The sequence below is a fragment of the Emys orbicularis genome, chromosome 2 (genome assembly GCF_028017835.1).
Source record: "Emys orbicularis isolate rEmyOrb1 chromosome 2, rEmyOrb1.hap1, whole genome shotgun sequence".
Taxonomy (NCBI): Eukaryota; Metazoa; Chordata; order Testudines; family Emydidae; genus Emys; species Emys orbicularis.
Window position 1 is genome coordinate 195,146,723 of NC_088684.1, and position 18,318 is coordinate 195,165,040.

An 18,318-nucleotide genomic window follows, 5' to 3' on the forward strand; every position below is an offset into this window, starting at 1 on the left:
TGGGAATGACAGCAGTAGAGAATATGACAACCACCTGTGCTGAGGTAAGACAGACTTGGAAAATACCCAGTTTATTCATAAACTTTCAAACATATTTGTGCTTAGAGATATCCAGTCCAGGATGAACCAGTAGCTAAGGCTGACAGTAATAAAGCAAGATTTGATTATACTAAATATAGACTTCTAATTTAGCAAAACCTTTATAAATTCCTTTTTTATGGTACACATTATTATTGAAACTGTTACTAATGGCATGCCATGTACACAAATGTATCTTTGCTCCTATCATAGCTGCCAGCCAACAAGAAATGCATACATATAGCATTTTCTTCTTTTTTAAACTTTATTTATATTGTTTTTATATAAAATATAAACAACATAATGAAACAAAACATATATAATCATGCACAAGATTGAAATACCATATAAATAACAAAATTCAGTGTTCATTATTTGTAAAAACCTGGAAAAAACAAACAAGCAAAACTCTGACCCTGTAGAGGTCCATCAATTGTTGAAGTGATTAAATAGATAAATAAGTGAGATCATAACCTATGAGTGTTGGGGACTAATATATACTAAACTGCAAAAAGCATGCAATAGTTTCATGTGTGACCAGACATCTTCATATTTTTTCCAAGCTTTTCTATTAGACAGAGTCATTGTTTCCATTAAGGCAGTAGTAGAGAGTTCACTAAGCCAGTCTGTGTATGAGATAGGAATTGCAGATTTCCATTTTCTCAAAATAACTCTTTGGGCCACTAAAATAGTTACTGCTACCCATTTTTTAACTGGTAATACCAACTCATTCAGCACCCATAACATACATAAGGTTGAAGAAGGAAAAAATAGCAACACAATGTTGTTGAGAGAGCAGTGAATATGGTATTCCAGAACACATGCATTTTTGACAGGTATAGAGGATGTATGAAAGGTTGGCATGGGGACTGTTTGCATTTCCAGCATTCACTATGTGTTCCCAATCTAGCTTTAAACAAATATTCTGGTGTTCAGTAATACCTGTTTATTATCTTGTTCTGGAAGAATCGCAAGAATAAGGCATTTGAAGTATATTTCACATTAAGCAGGATATCGCCACAGGTTTCTGTTGTGATAGTAAGGCTAAGTTAACTTTCTGATTTTTCTTTGAGACTGAGATTGGGGGGGTAATGCGAAGCAGTAAGCCACCTATAAGTAATTCCTACAAAGCGACTTTTGTTTCCATGTTTCTTAACATGTTCTTCTAGAGGTGAGAGAGTTGAAACAGACCAATTGTCCCCTATCCCTACATGAATCCTTGAGCATAGCTGCTGAAAGAAGGAACTGTGGGATAGCGGTAGCTGATATTTGTTGCACATAAAATCGAAGGAGGCCAGTCTATCGTCCTGTATTATATCTTTGTTTTGTTAATCCCTTTTCTATCCAAATTTGTCTTAAATGTGAAGTTTTCTGTGGTCCTGAGGTAGGGGTTATCCTATAGTGGTACAAGAAGAGAATTAGTAAGATTGGCTGCTGTAATCATCTTAACACATTGCAGGATGTCACATGTAGATGCAAAGATTGGATTTTTCCTTAAGGGTTTGGGTATATAAAAGAAGAGAGGGAACCAATTGGCATAACTAAGCTTTTTTCAATCTCAAACCAGGCCAGTGCATATTCAGAGCTACTGGGAAGGAACCACCTTACAATAGGATGCATTTGGAATGCTAGATAATATAGATGCAAATCTGGCAACCCCATGATTTTTAAGGGTCTTGTGTGACAAGAGAGGCTGTTTTTTATCCCATATAAATGGCATGATAAGCCTATTTGACCAAAGAGCAAGAGAGAGACCTTGAAAGGCAACAGGCTAATGATACGAGTCACTACTGAGCAGATATTCATTTTGGCTATTTCTAGTCTCCCCAGTAAGGATAGAGGGAGGAGATGGGATTGATGAGGATGGATTCTTCAGTCGTACAAAAATTTCATCAGCATATAAACTGATTTTGTATTCTTTCCTGTTTAGAGTCACACCTTCAATGGCTGCATGCCGGCATATGTACATTGCCAGTGGTTCAAGAGGAACCTTAAAAAGAAGGGGCAGGAGGGGACATCCCTGTTGTGTCCCTCTTTCTAGTTGAAATGTGGGAGAAATAATTCTATTAATTGATACTGAAGCGAGGGGAGAATTGTATAATACACTGACCCAGTTCAGGAATATTGCTCCAAAGCCAATTTTTTTAGGGCAGCTATTAGGGTCATTCCACCCTATCAAAGGCTTTTTCTGCATCTAGAGATAAGGCTGTGGAGGGAACATCTGACTGATATCTGAGCTTGCTGGATCAAGTGAGTGATTTTTCTCATATTATTAGCAGCCAATTTTCCTTTAATGAAACCAAACTGATCTGAGTGTATGATTGATGGGATCATGGTGTTCAGTCGTCTCACTAAAATTTTTGCAATTATTTTGCAATCCGTGTTCAATAGAGATATGGGGCGGAAGTTGCCACAGTTGCAGCCATCTTTGTTCTTTAATATTAAAGTAATTAAAGCAGTTCTCATCTTACAAGACATTGTTCCTTTTTGGAATGTTTCAGTGAAGACCTTTGAAAGAATAGAAGATAGCTGATCACAAAATGTGTTGCAGAAATCTGCCGGAAAGCCATCCATCTTAGGGGCCTAGCTGGAATTCATATTTTTATAGCCTCTTTGATCTCTTGTGTTGTGACAGCTTTGTCCATAAACAACACTTGTTCTGAAGTGAAGGTATTAAAAAGTAGGCCTTCAATGAAATGATCACATTTATTAGAGTCAAATTGACTGTCTAATTTATATAAAGTTTGATATAATTGCTTAAATTGATTATTTAAATTGATATTTATTGGTTCAAGGATGGCACTCCCATCTTCTTGCACTAAGGAAGAAATATTGTTGGCTAATTCCATCTTAAGTCTTCTGGCAAGTAGTTTACCTGTGTTATCTCCCCATTCATAATATCTTTGTTTGACCCTGTTGAGTGCAAATTCGACATGGCTGAATAAGCATTCATTATATTTATATTTGGCATTGATTACAGAACATAGGTTTTCATTATTTGGTTCAGTCTTAGGCTTTCTTTGCAATTCATCTACTTCATTGTCCAAAGAGTCTATTAACTTGAGTCTCTCTCTTTTTTTGGGAGGTATACTTTATGCATTCACCCCTTACAGTAGCTTTCAGAGTTTCCCAAAGGAGGGTATCTGAGGTAACTGGGTGCTTATTTTCTTGTGTGAAATCAGAGGTGAGTCAATGAACCATGGAACAAAACTTCGCATCTTTTTTCGCAGCTTTCACCTAGAACATTTTAATTATGTGTAACCAGCATCGATGCTAAGTACAATTGGAGCATGATCTGAAATTAATATATTATCAATAGCTGCTTCTAGGCATGCTGGAATCAGTTCTGAAGACACAAGAAAAACGTCAATTCTGGATTCAGATGAATGTACTGTAGAGAAATATGTATAGTCATGCTCCTTGGGGTGTCTCAGTCTCCAGATACCTTTTAAATCAAGTTCTTTCATTAATAGTGATGGTTGGCCTATTGTGCTTTGAGAGCTGGGTCTCATGTAACTGGACTTGTCCAGATGTCTATCTAGTGTAGTATTCCAGTCGCCTCCCAGTATTACAAGAATGCCTTTTTTGTTAGAAAGAATGTCTGCAATGTCTTTGAAAAATTCAGTATTACCTCCACTTGGATTGTAAATGCTTCCTCAGATTAACTTTTTTGAGTTGAAACCATCTTCAAGAAGAACATAGCTTCCTTCAGGATCAGACCAAAACTGTATACATTGAAAAGTTATGGTTTTATGAGTTGAGATGGAAATGCCTCTGCTCTTAGAATTCAACTATGAATGATACTCAACACCGACTCACCTCTTCTTGATTCTGTGGGTATCTATTTCTGCTAGATCAGTTTCCTGCAATAAAGCTACTTAGCACTTTTTTTATCTGAGGTATTTCAGGATATTAATTCTTTTGGAAGGTTGATTAAGTCCCCTCACATTCCAGGAGCATACTCTTAGAAAATTCATGGCAAAGTTTTAAAAGTTATATTAAGACATATAACCTTATTCTAAAGATACATATTTTTCCCTGTTGATACTGTAAAACCACATCTCTAGAATATGGTCTATATTTATTAGGTACTGGTTAGTTTTGAATGAATTGGTGTGAATTGAATGAATTGAATGAATGAAGCCTTCAATTGAGCTTCTAAGAGCATCAGGTATACTAAAAGATCTATAGTTAAATATCATGTGTCTTCCAAAGTATATTTATAAAAGAAAACAAAAAAAAATTAACAGACTTAAAACAAGCCTAGGTGGACATGCTCAGATCCCTGATGGCTTCAGTTCCATCTGGCCCTCCCCTCCCTATATTATCTAATATAGTCTAAATGTCTCTAAATATTTTAAGTTAAATATTACCCTGTAAATACCAATGGGTATTCTAGAATATGTATAATACATTCTATTGTATTATACATATTCTAGAATATGTACTTAGACTTAGGGGGGGAGGGGATAGCTCAGTGGTTTGAGCATTGGCCTGCTAAACCCAGGGTTATGAGTTCAATCCTTGAGGGGGCCACTTAGGGATCTAGGGCAAAAATCAGTACTTGGTCCTGCCTAGTAAAGGCAAGGGGCTGGACTTGATGACCTTTCAAGGTCCCTTCCAGTTCTAGGAGATAGGATATCTCCATTCCTACCTACAGAAGATTTTATGTGTACATACACATATGTATATACATATATATAGACTCAACACATGTAAATTTACAATTGATTTGGTACATCAAATATAAATTAGTACACAATCTAAATATGAAAAATCATATTCATATGTCAAATGCCCTCCACAAACTGAATATCTAGTTCTATTTTAGGTTACAGTCTGCTCTACAAGTCAGGAGCATTGACTGTTCAAGGGACTTGCGGTCACCACAACACAATCCATCAGTGAAGAGATTCTGTCTAGCAGTGCAAGGTGTGATGATTAGTATGGATAATACTTCAGTCAGTAGATGGTGCTATAAACCCCAGCTTTGCGTTAAACGGTTCTTCTAGGTATTGCAGTTGTTATTATTGCTCAGTTTCATAGGAGATCAACAGAAGAGTTCAGACTAGCTGGTTATCTGCTAGTAGTTGGAAGGTTATATAAGTGACAGTTACCATATCTACAAGGATACATAGGAAAACAAACTGATTATTCAACTTGTCAAGGTGTGTTCTTTATGATAAAACCATTCTGCTATTTTTGGTCAAAGCTGGTCTCAGTCTTTGAAGCATCTGTCAAGCTTCAGAGGTGGTTTTATAAAATCTTGTGGAGCCTGCTAAATCCATAGTGAAGGTGGATGGGTACGAGATACTGTATCTGATCTTGGTGCCCCTCATGATTTGCTTTAGGCCATTGAATGCAGCCCTCTTTGATTATGCTCATCTGAGAAGTCAGGAAAAAGTGAAATTTTATGACCTTTGTACATAAGGGTTTCCGCTTTTCCGCAGCATTCATTAACATTACTTTATCAGTAAACTTCAGCAGACTGAAGATGATGGGTCTTCGCTTGCTAGACTCCTGCCTTCTAGTACCAGGCATTCAATGAGCCCTTTCAATATCTAATGGGGCTAGCTGGGGGTCAGGGAGCAGCTTCTGAAGAAAGTTGATAATATTCTTCCCCTCTATACCCTCTGCAATGCCCAAGAGAAGAAACAACCTTGCCAAGATCTATTTTCTAAGTCATCATGTTTTTCTTCTAGTTTGTCTAGTTTAAGCTTTAAGAAGGCAGTTTCTTCTTTAATTTCCCTGGTTTCAATGTAGCTCATTTTCTAAGAGAGCCATTTGGGAGTTTGTATCACATACATCATTAGAGAGGCCATGAATATCTTTTGAGATTGAATCCAGTCGATCTGTGAGGAATGCTTTCAGTGCCACGATATCCTGGCCTAGGTTCTGCGGTGACCTTGTGGTCTCCCCCTTCAGCCACTTAGGTGATTCAGGCTTAGCTGTTTTGTTGCCTCTCATTTTTTCATTGCAATCCATATTCAACAGTTTGAAGTTTATCCAGGGGATTAATTTAAACTTTTATGACAGAAATGTATAGCCAATCTGCTAGGAAAGTAATTATTAGAAATGAATTGATATGTGGGAAGTGAGGAGGTCCAGGACTAGGCAGCCATCTTCCTCACAGGTACCATGTGACCTCATAACATTATCTTCTAAGTGATTCAGATTAGTAATTTGGGAATTCATTAGAGAAGGCACATCATAAAGAATGCAGTACCAAAAATTTTAAGAGTAATAGAGAATACAGCACTAAGAATGTCAAGGGTTTAATACTGAAGATGCATATTCCTAAAAAGAGATTAGGTTTAGGAGAGATTGATTGCCAGAGAGATTGGTTTTTGTGTTGTTCATTTTCGAAAAACTGCTTCCAGGAGCCAGTTTTCTTGATTAAAATACCAGGTTTTTTAGATAACAAAACAAAAGTTGCCAAAAGGAAAATAATCCACATAACTACCATAAGTAACACTGATCAAGGCTGTCTTAAGACAGCAGTGAGTAACTTTCTCTTCCTCTGGCCACCTCTTTAAGGAACTGGACATTTCAGTCAACACCCTGACCATGGTCTCATTGTGATCTGATGGGACTCATCCACATCACATAGCATATGTTTTAGAACTTTTATTGCACAGCTGATTAATTATAATCAGGGACTGAAGTATTCAGGCAATAGACCAAATCCTAATATGAGTGGAGCTGTCATTGATATACTACATGAAAAAAAGCTTTCTGCAAATCTTAAACCTTTCCAATCACTCTAGAACTACCTGTTGTCCTTAACCCACTACGTATGCTTAAATTTGACATTCTATTTGACTTGCCTGCGATATGCTGCGTTTACCTCCGGGCATTTTAAAATATATTGTTACATTTTAGCTGCTAGGAAGATTTCTGAACTAGAATAATTTAAGACCAATCATCAATGTAGGGTGACCAGATAGCAAGTGTGAAAAATTGGGACCGGGGGTGGGGGGTAATTGGCACCTATATAAGAAAAAGCTCCAAATATTGGGACTGTCCCTATAAAATCGGGACATCTGGTCACCCTACATCAATGTGATCATGAAGAAACAACTGGTCATTCTCCACTATCATAAATGCACATCTCCAAGTGCAGATTTTACATGTCTATCTTAGCTATTGATTTTAGGAATTTCTAAGACTCTAATACCATGGTGTCCAAACATTGAAATCTATAGGAGTTAAGCACTTAACCAACTTAGATACTTTTGGGGAATCCTACTAGGTGCCTACAACTAAAAAAAATACTTTTGAAAATCTGCTCCTGAATCCTTCTGGGCCCTTATATAACCCCCCAAAAATAGGCATAAATATGAGGGGAACATTGTACATAAACTGTTGAAGAAATATTCTCCAAAATGTGCTTCTATAAAAGATAAAGGAAACTGATTTTTGAAACATGAATAGTATATTCAAATATGTTCTCAACTAGCCCCTATTCCATGTGAGAATTGAAAAGCTTGTATTCCAATTTTCAGGATTAGGGACCTTTGGCAAACAGGTGTGAAGCAAGTTATATATTTAAAACCAGTTGGCAATAATGTTTTTTTTTCTTTCTAAGACTTAACACTGTGCATAACTATTTGCCATGAAGACACAAAATTACTTCACAAGCCAACAGAGGTGGGCCAAAATCAGAACCCCAGATACAAACACCCTCAAACTTTTGATAGGGATCTAAATTTTGCAAGCTCAGGGCCATTCTTACAAGCAAAGGTTTGTTGTTATGGAATGTGCAATGCAGCAATTGCTCTACCCCTTTCAACATGCCTACAAAAAAAAAGTCTCCTCTGATATTGGATTTACATTAGTTTCATTCCACTGATTGCTGTGCCATGACTCATTTTTACCAGTAGAGAGGAGATCTGAAATTAGGCCTCACTATACATTGCAGGCTTACCAGCAAAACATTTGAGCTACAAGAGACCATTACCAAAAATGCCATTTCTTCACAAGTTTCTCCTATGTATCTTCACTCCAAATAAAAAATTGAGTATCATAACTTTCTCATCATCCAAGATTTTTCTGTCAGATGAGCTAGAGAGGGGACAACATTTAATTTATAGTTCATGGTGTTTTTTTCATACCCTATGAAGTGAGGTCAAAGCATCATATCATTCCTCCGGCTACCGGTTAAATTGCTAAAGCTGAAACTGAATTTGCTATTTCCTCCATGCAATGAAACTTTAAGGAGAGCATGCAGTCTTGACAAGAAATTGCCAATAAATATTTTATCCATCCAATGTGTTTTTAAAGAGAGTTTTTTCCCTTTGTCTTTCTGTTGCTCATATTTGAAATTCTTTCTTAAAGAGGTTGTTTTTACAGTGTAATTCCTCCCTGCATATAGTATCATTTTGCATTGGAAAAGATTGATACTTTTCTCCCACTGTGTTGTATATTCAAGTAAAATGAATACAGCTGTTCAGCAAGGGCAGTTTGTCAGACAAAATTAATCTTTGTACACAAACATAATTGATCTGATATTGGAAAGATATATGATGTGATAGGAGAAGAGGTTTTCTATGACAATTTAAGCACCCAGTGCCTACTGAAAGTCAGTGAGAATTGGAAGCCTGAGTCTCCTTGGTGCCTTCTAAAATCTCTCCAAGGAATATTTTAACAGGTCTAGCAAAGTCAGCAGAGGAAACCTGTTGATCCTGCATAAACAGTGCCAGATTCTGATCCCTTTACTCATGTTGAGTAATATTTAGTTCTGCAAGTAGTCCCATAAATTTAAGATATTACTCAACATGAGGGTATCAGAATCTGATTCAAAGTAGTTTATTTCCCCCAGAAGATCATAACATAGTTATAATGCAGATCATACCCTTGCGGGGGGGAGGGCAGAATGACAGTGTCTCTTTAAAGATGAAAAAATGGCCTGTCTGATGAGTTAAAATGTTAAATTATTGCTCCACACCTTATTTTAAATTCCTTTTTACAAAAATATGTCAGGATCTTGATTCCAACACTATGTTTTTTGCACACATACATTTCTCCCATGGGGGTGTCAATGAGATTGCTGCCCAGGTAGGGAGAGGAAAATATTAGAGAAGGAAATAGATCCATCGGGTGCATGAATTTGCCCTTAATGTGTTGCTTTTTGTAGCATGCCAGTATACTCTTATGATAAAATGGGTATTACTGCAAAGTGCTAAACATCTCTGCAATATCTCAGTTCAGAAGAGACCTTAATTAGAAATTGTGCAATTAAGATACAAGTCAAAACAGATACTTCCTTGCAAAAATGCTCTATCTGTATTAATGCAGTGCTTAAGCTCCAGAACTTGAAGTTTTATGCTGAACGTTGCAAAACACACTAATCCGTAACAAGGATACCCATACTGTGATCCCAGCAAACTAAGCTAACTTCCCATTATAGTAATGGGAACAAGAAGAGACCAAGATCTCCAATGTGTCAAACTGCTCTCCTGTCCTTTCAACACTTGTCCAAGGACGTACCCAAGGTTACACCATAAAGATACATTCTCCCAAGTTTTCCTTGGAAGGAGACAAGGATTCCTCTGTGTATTTAAGACACTTTTCTTCCTGCCTATTTAATGGGGGAAGGACAACTAAATTCAAATCGCAGTTTCTTCTATTGCCTTACAAGCAACTTATCACCCTCTGTCTCTCCACTGAGAAGACTTGCTCTTTCACAGCTTCCACAGGTTTGGCTTCCTCAGGCAAAGGAGCACTTGAACAGTTTCACATCCTCAACATTTTTCAGAATACATTTTTCAGTGGAATGCTTATTCCTTTATTTTTCCTCTTCCTTTTTCCTATTTTTAAAGCTTTCAGATGAGCAGAAAATATAGTGCAGCCATCCAACTGTGTAGTTGTCACAGAATGAGAACTTATTTTTAGCCTGGGTACACAGCATGCAGTTTTAGACTCATAGTGTAAAACGTTGAGAGTTGGAAGGGGATGGAGAGAGCGTAGGGAAGTCAAACAACAAGTCATCAGAACTCATCAGGCTCTCAGCTCCTCCATGCAGGCATGTCTACTGCCTACTCCTAGAGAAGAAAGCTATACGGAGCCATCATTTTCAAGTGTCAACATAGTGTAGGGTATCAGAGGGGTAGCCGTGTTAGTCTGGATCTGTAAAAAGCAACAGAGAGTCCTGTGGCACCTTTAAGACTAACAGACGTATTGGAGCATAAGCTTTTGTAGGTGAATACCCACTTCATCAGACGCATGTAATGGAAATTTCCAGAGGCAGGTATAAATATGCAGGCAAGAATCAGTCTGGAGATAACAAGGTTAGTTCAATCAGGGAGGGTGAGGTCCTCTGCTAGCAGTTGAAGTGTGAACACCAAGGGAGGAGAAACTGCTTTTGTAGTTGGCTAGCCATTCACAGGCTTTGTTTAATCCTGAGCTGATGGTGTCAAATTTGCAAATGAAATGAAGTTCAGCAGTTTCTCTTTGGAGTCTGGTCCTGAAGTTTTTTTGCTGTAAGATGGCTACCTTTACATCTGCTATTGTGTGGCCAGGGAGGTTGAAGTGTTCTCCTACAGGTTTTTGTATATTGCCATTCCTGATATCTGACTTGCGTCCATTTATCCTTTTACGTAGTGACTGTCCAGTTTGGCCAATGTACATAGCAGAGGGGCATTGCTGGCACATGATGGCATATATAACATTGGTGGACCTGCAGGGCAGAGGCGTAGCGAGCGCCCTCCGTACCCTCCGACCGGAGGGGGCCCCGCAAGGAAGGGGGCCCCTAAAAGTGGCAAAATAAATACCGCATTCCAGTTTCTGCATTGTAAGGGGCCCCGCCCGGACATATGTTCGGAGGGGGCCACATTCGGAGGGGGCCACGTTCTTTGTTGCTACGGCCCTGGTGCAGGTGAATGAACCGGTGATGTTGTAGCTGATCTGGTTAGGTCCTGTGATGGTGTTGCTGGTGTAGATATGTGGGCAGAGTTGGCATCGAGGTTTGTTACATGGATTGGTTCCTGAGTTAGAGTTGTTATGGTGCGGTGTGTGGTTGCTGGTGAGAATATGCTTAAGGTTGGCGGGTTGTCTGTGGGCGAGGACTGGCCATAGTGTAGGGATAATTAGACAACCAGTTGGCAATGCTGGTCACACTGCTAACATGTATCAAATGCAGCCCTCCAAATACAACACGTATGGACCTCTGGGGTTGGAGAAACAAGTTTCTTCATCAAGTGAGAAACCCAGCCCTCACCTCCATTACTACCAAGGTCCCACAATAGCAAAACCAGTGAGAGATTCTGCTGCACTGAGGGGAAAGGAGGAGGTGGCTCTAGACTAAGTGAATGGTACAGCGGGAGTGCATCCCCCTTACATAGCATATAGCCCAGCTTAGAGTGACGCCCTACCTCGCCTTAGGAGAATGTGTGGGTAGGACATATATAGAGGGGAGGAGTGGTGCCAGAAGATCTGCTGCTTTGTTGATCCCTCTTGCTGCTGAAAAGGGATCACATAGGGCTGTGTAGGCTACTCCAGGTACTAGATGGGAGTAGGCTCCATGGAGCCCTTTTGCAGTCATTCCACAATCTGGAGCAAGTCGATTCCTCCTCCTGCTCCACCCACCTCCCACACATGTCCCCAGTGCCCAGTCCAACTATATGGATTTGGTCTTAGGACAGGAGAGCAACTACATTAGAAAAAAATGGGTGGAGCCAGGAGTGGAATGCATTAATTCTAAACACTTCTGGGACATAAACAAGAGGATAAGAAGTTGAGTGGGAGAGGCATGTTCCCTCTTACCCCTTCCTCCCCCCCAGTGATTTCACCCAGGCCCTAAAAGTTGAAGGAAAGTATGTATTTTAAAAAGTGACCTTTAGAATGACACTATGCGCGCAAAGGCAAGGACTAACAGAAGATGGTATCTAGGTGGTTAATATGCTGCCAGATCACGTGACATTTTAACTCACTTTAAGGTTTCAGTGGGGGTCAGGATACAAATGCCCAGGAAGCCCCAAAGTATCACTTGGCAAGCTGCTGCAGTAGGACACAGAAGAGAAGCTGCATTTTATCAGATAGCTTATCTACTGGTGACCAGAGAGTCAGGGGAAAGAACTAAGCTGCTCTCTCCAAGTCCCACAGATGACTTGTCATAGGGCGGGGGAGTGGATCAGGGACCATTTGAGAAGAGAACATGCTACCATAAGTGGCTGGAAAATCAGAGTAAGGGGAGATTTAAACTGATCTCAGATCTGAGGAAAATGTTCCATTCCTGTTTAGTTCTTACTTTGCTGGAACTAGTTCACCTGAACCTCATTTTCAGAGGTGCTGAACCCTGACAGCTCCCATCCATTTCAATTGGCTTTGTGGATAGCCAGCACTTCTGAAAACCATGTTCAACATTACACGAACACACCTACTCATAAGGGACATCACAGTGACGGGTCACATTTGGTGGAGACACCAGGCATAGGAAAACAAACCCAGGACCCAACAGGGGAGAAGCCACGCCTAGCAGCAGACACCAGGAAGAAGGCTTGAGCCCCACCTTGGGGCAGGGGCTACACAAACAAATGACAGCATGAAATATTGCTGTCAATAAAGAGAATGGAGTATTTGTTGTATTTGAAAATACACCTTGCATTAGTAACTTAATGAGAAAACTATGGATTTAGAGAACATTTGCCTTAAATGTGTTGAACTCTGGATTCACTATAGATACAATAAGACAGTTGACATATGTTAAATCAACATTAGCAACGAGGAGCCTATTGATTAACCTCTATTAATATGTTTTAGAGTAGGTGCTCTCCCAGTCAGAGACTGTGCCTCATTTTACCTTTGTGTGGCTATAAGCCATCTTTGCGCACACACACCCCTCACCCACATAGCGGGTGCAGGCTAAATGTCCATACACACACACACACACCATGAGCAGGGAGAAACTAAACGGTAGATTGTAAATCTGTGTCACAATCAGTTTCCTGGACTGCTCCTGGGACAGGGTAGCCACAGTTTAGCCCTATGCAATAGAGCAGGGGTCGGCAACGTTTGGCATGCGGCTCGCCAGGGTAAGCACCCTAGCGGGCCGGGCCAGTTTATTTACCTGCTGACGTGGCAGGTTCGGCCGATCGCGGCCCCCACTGGCCGCGGTTCGCCGTCCCGGGCCAATGGGGGCGGCGAGAAGCGGCGCGGGCGAGGGATGTGCTGGCCGCAGCTTCCCACTGCCCCCATTGGCCCGGGACAGCGAACCACGGCCAGTGGGGGCCGTGATCGACCAAACCTGCCGCGTCAGCAGGTAAATAAACTGGCCCGGCCCGCCAGGGTGCTTACCCTGGCGAGCCGCGTGCCAAATGTTGCCGACCCCTGGAATAGAGAATCAAGTACATGGGGTTTCAGTGTTAGAAACTGTATCTAGAACATAAGTAATTTATAAATATTAAAGATGTGGTACATCTGCTTTCAGCAGGTACCAGATAATGTATCCACTAAGTGCTGAATATAAATCTCAGATAACCACAGGGAGTGGTGTGAGGTGGATTGCAGCAGATGAGAATGGTAATGGAGCTGCCAGTTTATGTAGCCATTTTTCATACTTCTTTGTTGCTGCAATAAAAAAGAGCCAAATCCAGCAGTTTTTACTCAAGCAGAACTCCAATTAACTTCAAAGTGTCATTAATATTTTCTTTTGATTTCAGTACATAAGAACATAAGAACATAAGAAAGGCCGTACCGGGTCAGACCAAAGGTCCATCTAGCCCAGTATCCTGTCTACCGACAGTGGCCAATGCCAGGTGCCCCAGAGGGAGTGAACCTAACAGGCAATGATCAAGTGATCTCTCTCCTGCCATCCATCTCCACCCTCTGACAGACAGAGGCTAGGGACACCATTCCTTACCCATCCTGGCTAATAGCCATTAATGGACTTAACCACCATGAATTTATCCAGTTCTCTTTTAAACTCTGTTATAGTCCTAGCCTTCACAACCTCCTCAGGTAAAGAGTTCCACAAGTTGACTGTGCGCTGCGTGAAGAAGAACTTCCTTTTATTTGTTTTAAACCTGCTGCCTATTAATTTCATTTGATGACCCCTAGTTCTTGTATTATGGGAATAAGTAAATAACTTTTCCTTATCCACTTTCTCCACATCACTCATGATTTTATATACCTCTATCATATCCCCCCTTAGTCTCCTCTTTTCCAAGCTGAAGAGTCCTAGCCTCTTTAATCTCTCCTCCTATGGGACCCGTTCCAAACCCTTAATCATTTTAGTTGCCCTTTTCTGAACCTTTTCTAGTGCCAGTATATCTTTTTTGAGATGAGGAGACCACATCTGTATGCAGTATTCGAGATGAGGGCGTACCATCGATTTATATAAGGGCAATAATATATTCTCAGTCTTATTCTCTATCCCCTTTTTAATGATTCCTAACATCCTGTTTGCTTTTTTGACCGCCTCTGCACACTGCGTGGACATTTTCAGAGAACTATCCACGATGACTCCAAGATCTTTTTCCTGACTTGTTGTAGTTAAATTAGCCCCCATCATATTGTATGTATAGTTGGGGTTATTTTTTCCAATGTGCATTACTTTACATTTATCCACATTAAATTTCATTTGCCATTTTGTTGCCCAATCACTTAGTTTCGTGAGATCTTTTTGAAGTTCTTCACAGTCTGCTTTGGACTTAACTATCTTTAGCAGTTTAGTATCATCTGCAAACTTTGCCACCTCACTGTTTACCCCTTTCTCCAGATCATTTATGAATAAGTTGAATAGGATCGGTCCGAGGACTGACCCTTGGGGAACACCACTAGTTACCCCTCTCCATTCTGAGAATTTACCATTTATTCCTACCCTTTGTTCCCTGTCTTTTAACCAGTTCTCAATCCATGAAAGGACCTTCCCTTTTATCCCATGGCAGCTTAATTTACATAAGAGCCTTTGGTGAGGAACCTTGTCAAAGGCTTTCTGGAAATCTAAGTACACTATGTCCACTGGATCCCCCTTGTCCACATGTTTGTTGACCCCTTCAAAGAATTCTAATAGATTAGTAAGACACAATTTCCCTTTACAGAAACCATGTTGACTATTGCTCAACAGTTTATGTTTTTCTATGTGTCGGACAATTTTATTCTTAACTATTGTTTCGACTAATTTGCCCGGTACAGACGTTAGACTTACCGGTCTGTAATTGCCGGGATCAAGTACAAGTTTTGCCTCCATATTCCCATCAAATTTTGCAGAATTTGGCCACTGATTAGTGAGAGTTTGAATCCAACACAATAAACAAACTGATGTCCAAATTGATTCTAGTGGGGAATCACCACATCCTTGGTATTTATAGAGCTGTTCCTGACACTTGATGCAATTGACTTTTTAAAAGGTTGACACCCTTAAATGATAAATAATAAAGACAAAAGCATGAAACTTACGGGATAAATTCTGTTAGGTTGCACCATTTTTTAGAGTCCACTTTCTTCATCATCTCTTCAAAGGATTTTCCACATCTGGGCAACTTTTCTAACATGAGCGATTCGTTGCAGACGATCACTTGTTGATGTGCACCTAGAACAAGTCAGATAGCACTTTAAATCCCAAGACACTGATGATGGTAGGAACATGAATGTGGAATTATTTTCTTCACAACTCTTAGCACTAACAAGGTATCACCCCTTCTATTCAAGAATCTCCGAGGACTTTACAGACATTGATGAATTTAACTTTACACACCACCACTTCGGTTGTTATTTATTCCATTTTGTAAATGAGGAAAATGGGCACAAAGAAATTTAGGACCAAATTCAGATCTGGTGTAAGATGGCGTAGTTCCCATTGAAGTCAATGGGAATTGGGAACCACTTCTACTACAACTGAATTTAGAACATTATGAAGTGCCTCAGGTCACACAAAAAGTCTGTGCTCGAACCAAGAATAGAATCCAAGTGTTCTGGCTAAAAGTCCTATGTTTTATCCAAAAAAATCCTTCTTAGTTTATCTATAATGCAATAGATATTACAGTTAAAATAGAAAATGTTTTTATATGTCAAACCTTTAATACTGTAGATATATCAAACTATTTTACTAAGGAATAGGTTAGAACTACAGTGACTGGGCAGACAAAGGCAGCAGTAACTATGCTCATGATAACTCACAAAACCCTAAGAATTAGAAACCCTTTTTACTGAGAGGAAGAATTTTGGCCATGACACTTGGATTCGGATCTTGGAAAAGTACCATGAGATCTGCAGTTTCCAGCTGCTGCTAGAGATGGACAGTAAAGCCTCATCTGGAAGTACTACAACTCTAAATAGTGCAATACACTCCCTTCCCCACCCACTTGTGTAGAACAATTGGAATAATTAAATACAAAAAGTAATAAATCATCATTTAAGTGCAGTATCATCACTGACTGTAAGCCTAATTCCTCGTGTGGGATTTGAACTCATGCATGTCCTTCTGGGCTAGAGGTAGCTAACTGAGCCACATTACCATATATTGCATTGTCTTTAGGAGCCCAGCATAGAGGGAACTAACCTGTTGCATTTACGATTGTATAGTATTTCTAAGCCTTATTAGTGAAGACAAAATGGAGTGATTGACCACATAGATTTGCTTTGGTCAGAGTATAGATTAGGAAAGAATTTGGCAAGCTTTAACACATTAAACTAACTGTTTTGCTGTAGCTATAAAATAATAGTTTTAATACCAGGAATGTTTGCACATCTCATCTACAAAGGACTTTAAAATCAATTGTCACTAATAAAAGACTGGGTAGAAGCAGATCTAGGGTGGGGTAGAAGACTCTTCTCTTCATGGGACTGGCTTAGAGGGATTGGCTAGCATTAGTTGGCACTGGTGTTATAAGCACATAGCCATGAAGAAAAGAAAATAGTTAACCTGGGCTTACACTTTTGGCAAGCCCTAAAACACCTTTGGGCCGGCACTGTTTAGGAATCTGATCTGTAAATAGGCTATTATGTATGAGAGCACTTCCACCCTGTAGAATCTCAGGAGTTTGAAATGCCAAGGCCTTCAGAGCATTAGACAAGTCTCTGAGTGAAGACAGGGGTTTACTAGCTGTCAAGGTCCCAGGAGGCCTATAAGGCAGGTTGGCTGGGGCTACTAAGGCTAGGTCTACACTACCCGCCTGAATCGGCAGGTAGAAATCGACCTCTCGGGGATCGACGCTCTTACTCCACCAGCGAAGGTGGGAGTAAGCGCCGTCGACAGGAAGCCGCAGAGGTCGATTTTGCCACCATCCATACAGTGGGGTAAGTCGGCTGCGATACGTCGAATTCAGCTACGCTATTCGCGTAGCTGAATTTGCGTATCTTAAATCGACCCCCCCCCCCCCCGTAGTGAAGACGTAGCCCCAGTAAGAGCCAAGGCCGACAGTTCTGCAGGAACATGGAATCAGACAGAGAGAGGCCTACGTGACTGGCAAGTGGATGCAGGTAAGGGCTTGTGCTACAGGACCCAGTTTATTTGTATGAAAGAAGCCCAAGGGAAGGGCTAGCCAGTTGTCGGAGGAAAGTCAAGACTCACAGTCCTGAGAAGAGACTGTGTTGTTCTGGTTACACCTCAGAAAAGAGAGGATTTTTATTTGGATCTAGTCTGTAGATCAGGAAGTGGAAGACTTTCACACTTGTGCCTTTTTCCTTCTGCAGCCAGAAAAAGGAGAACTTTTATTTGGACCCTGTTTACATCACAGGAAGAGAAGGGAACCTTTGTTTTCTCTTCATTATTGAGTTACATTTCAGGAATGGGCTCTTTTCAGTAGTAGGAAGAACCTGCCACCTTGCTCCAGAGAGATGCATTGTCTGTGATTTCAGAGAACCTGCACTCCTGCTTTCCTCTGTGGAAAAACTCTTTACTGCTACTTAAACAGGAGCTCCTTTAAGGTTGCCACTAGTTTGGATTTTTCAAATCTCTTTCATCTACAGTTATTTCAATTAACATTTGCTATAACAACAGCAAATGTTAACAATCTGGGCCTGTCACTAAGGATGTTTTACCACCAAGTCCAGGTGCTTTTTTAATTTAAAACACACACACACACACACACACACACACACACACACACACACACAACCCTGTATTACAATCTTAGATGCTGTGTCAGACAGGAACATTACTAAATGAGAATGGCATGGTTATTGCAGTCTTCAGTTGTTGGGACTTTGATCATGGATCCATCTGTAACAGGATGCATATAGTTTAGAGTCTTAAGACTCAGGTAAACAGACTGATTTCAGCTAAGATGGGGCTGTACTTAA

At 40.2% G+C, this 18,318-nt stretch overlaps 1 protein-coding gene across 1 annotated transcript in view; it reads right to left on the reverse strand.

Moving 5' to 3' along the window:
• RAMP3 (receptor activity modifying protein 3) overlaps positions 1-18,318 on the reverse strand; it is a 104,196-nt gene that overhangs the window by 48,521 nt on the left and 37,357 nt on the right. Inside the window, exon 3 of the mRNA XM_065397606.1 lies at positions 15,475-15,607. Within this exon, the coding sequence (XP_065253678.1) occupies positions 15,475-15,607 (133 nt within the window). The remainder of the gene's footprint in view (positions 1-15,474; positions 15,608-18,318) is intronic.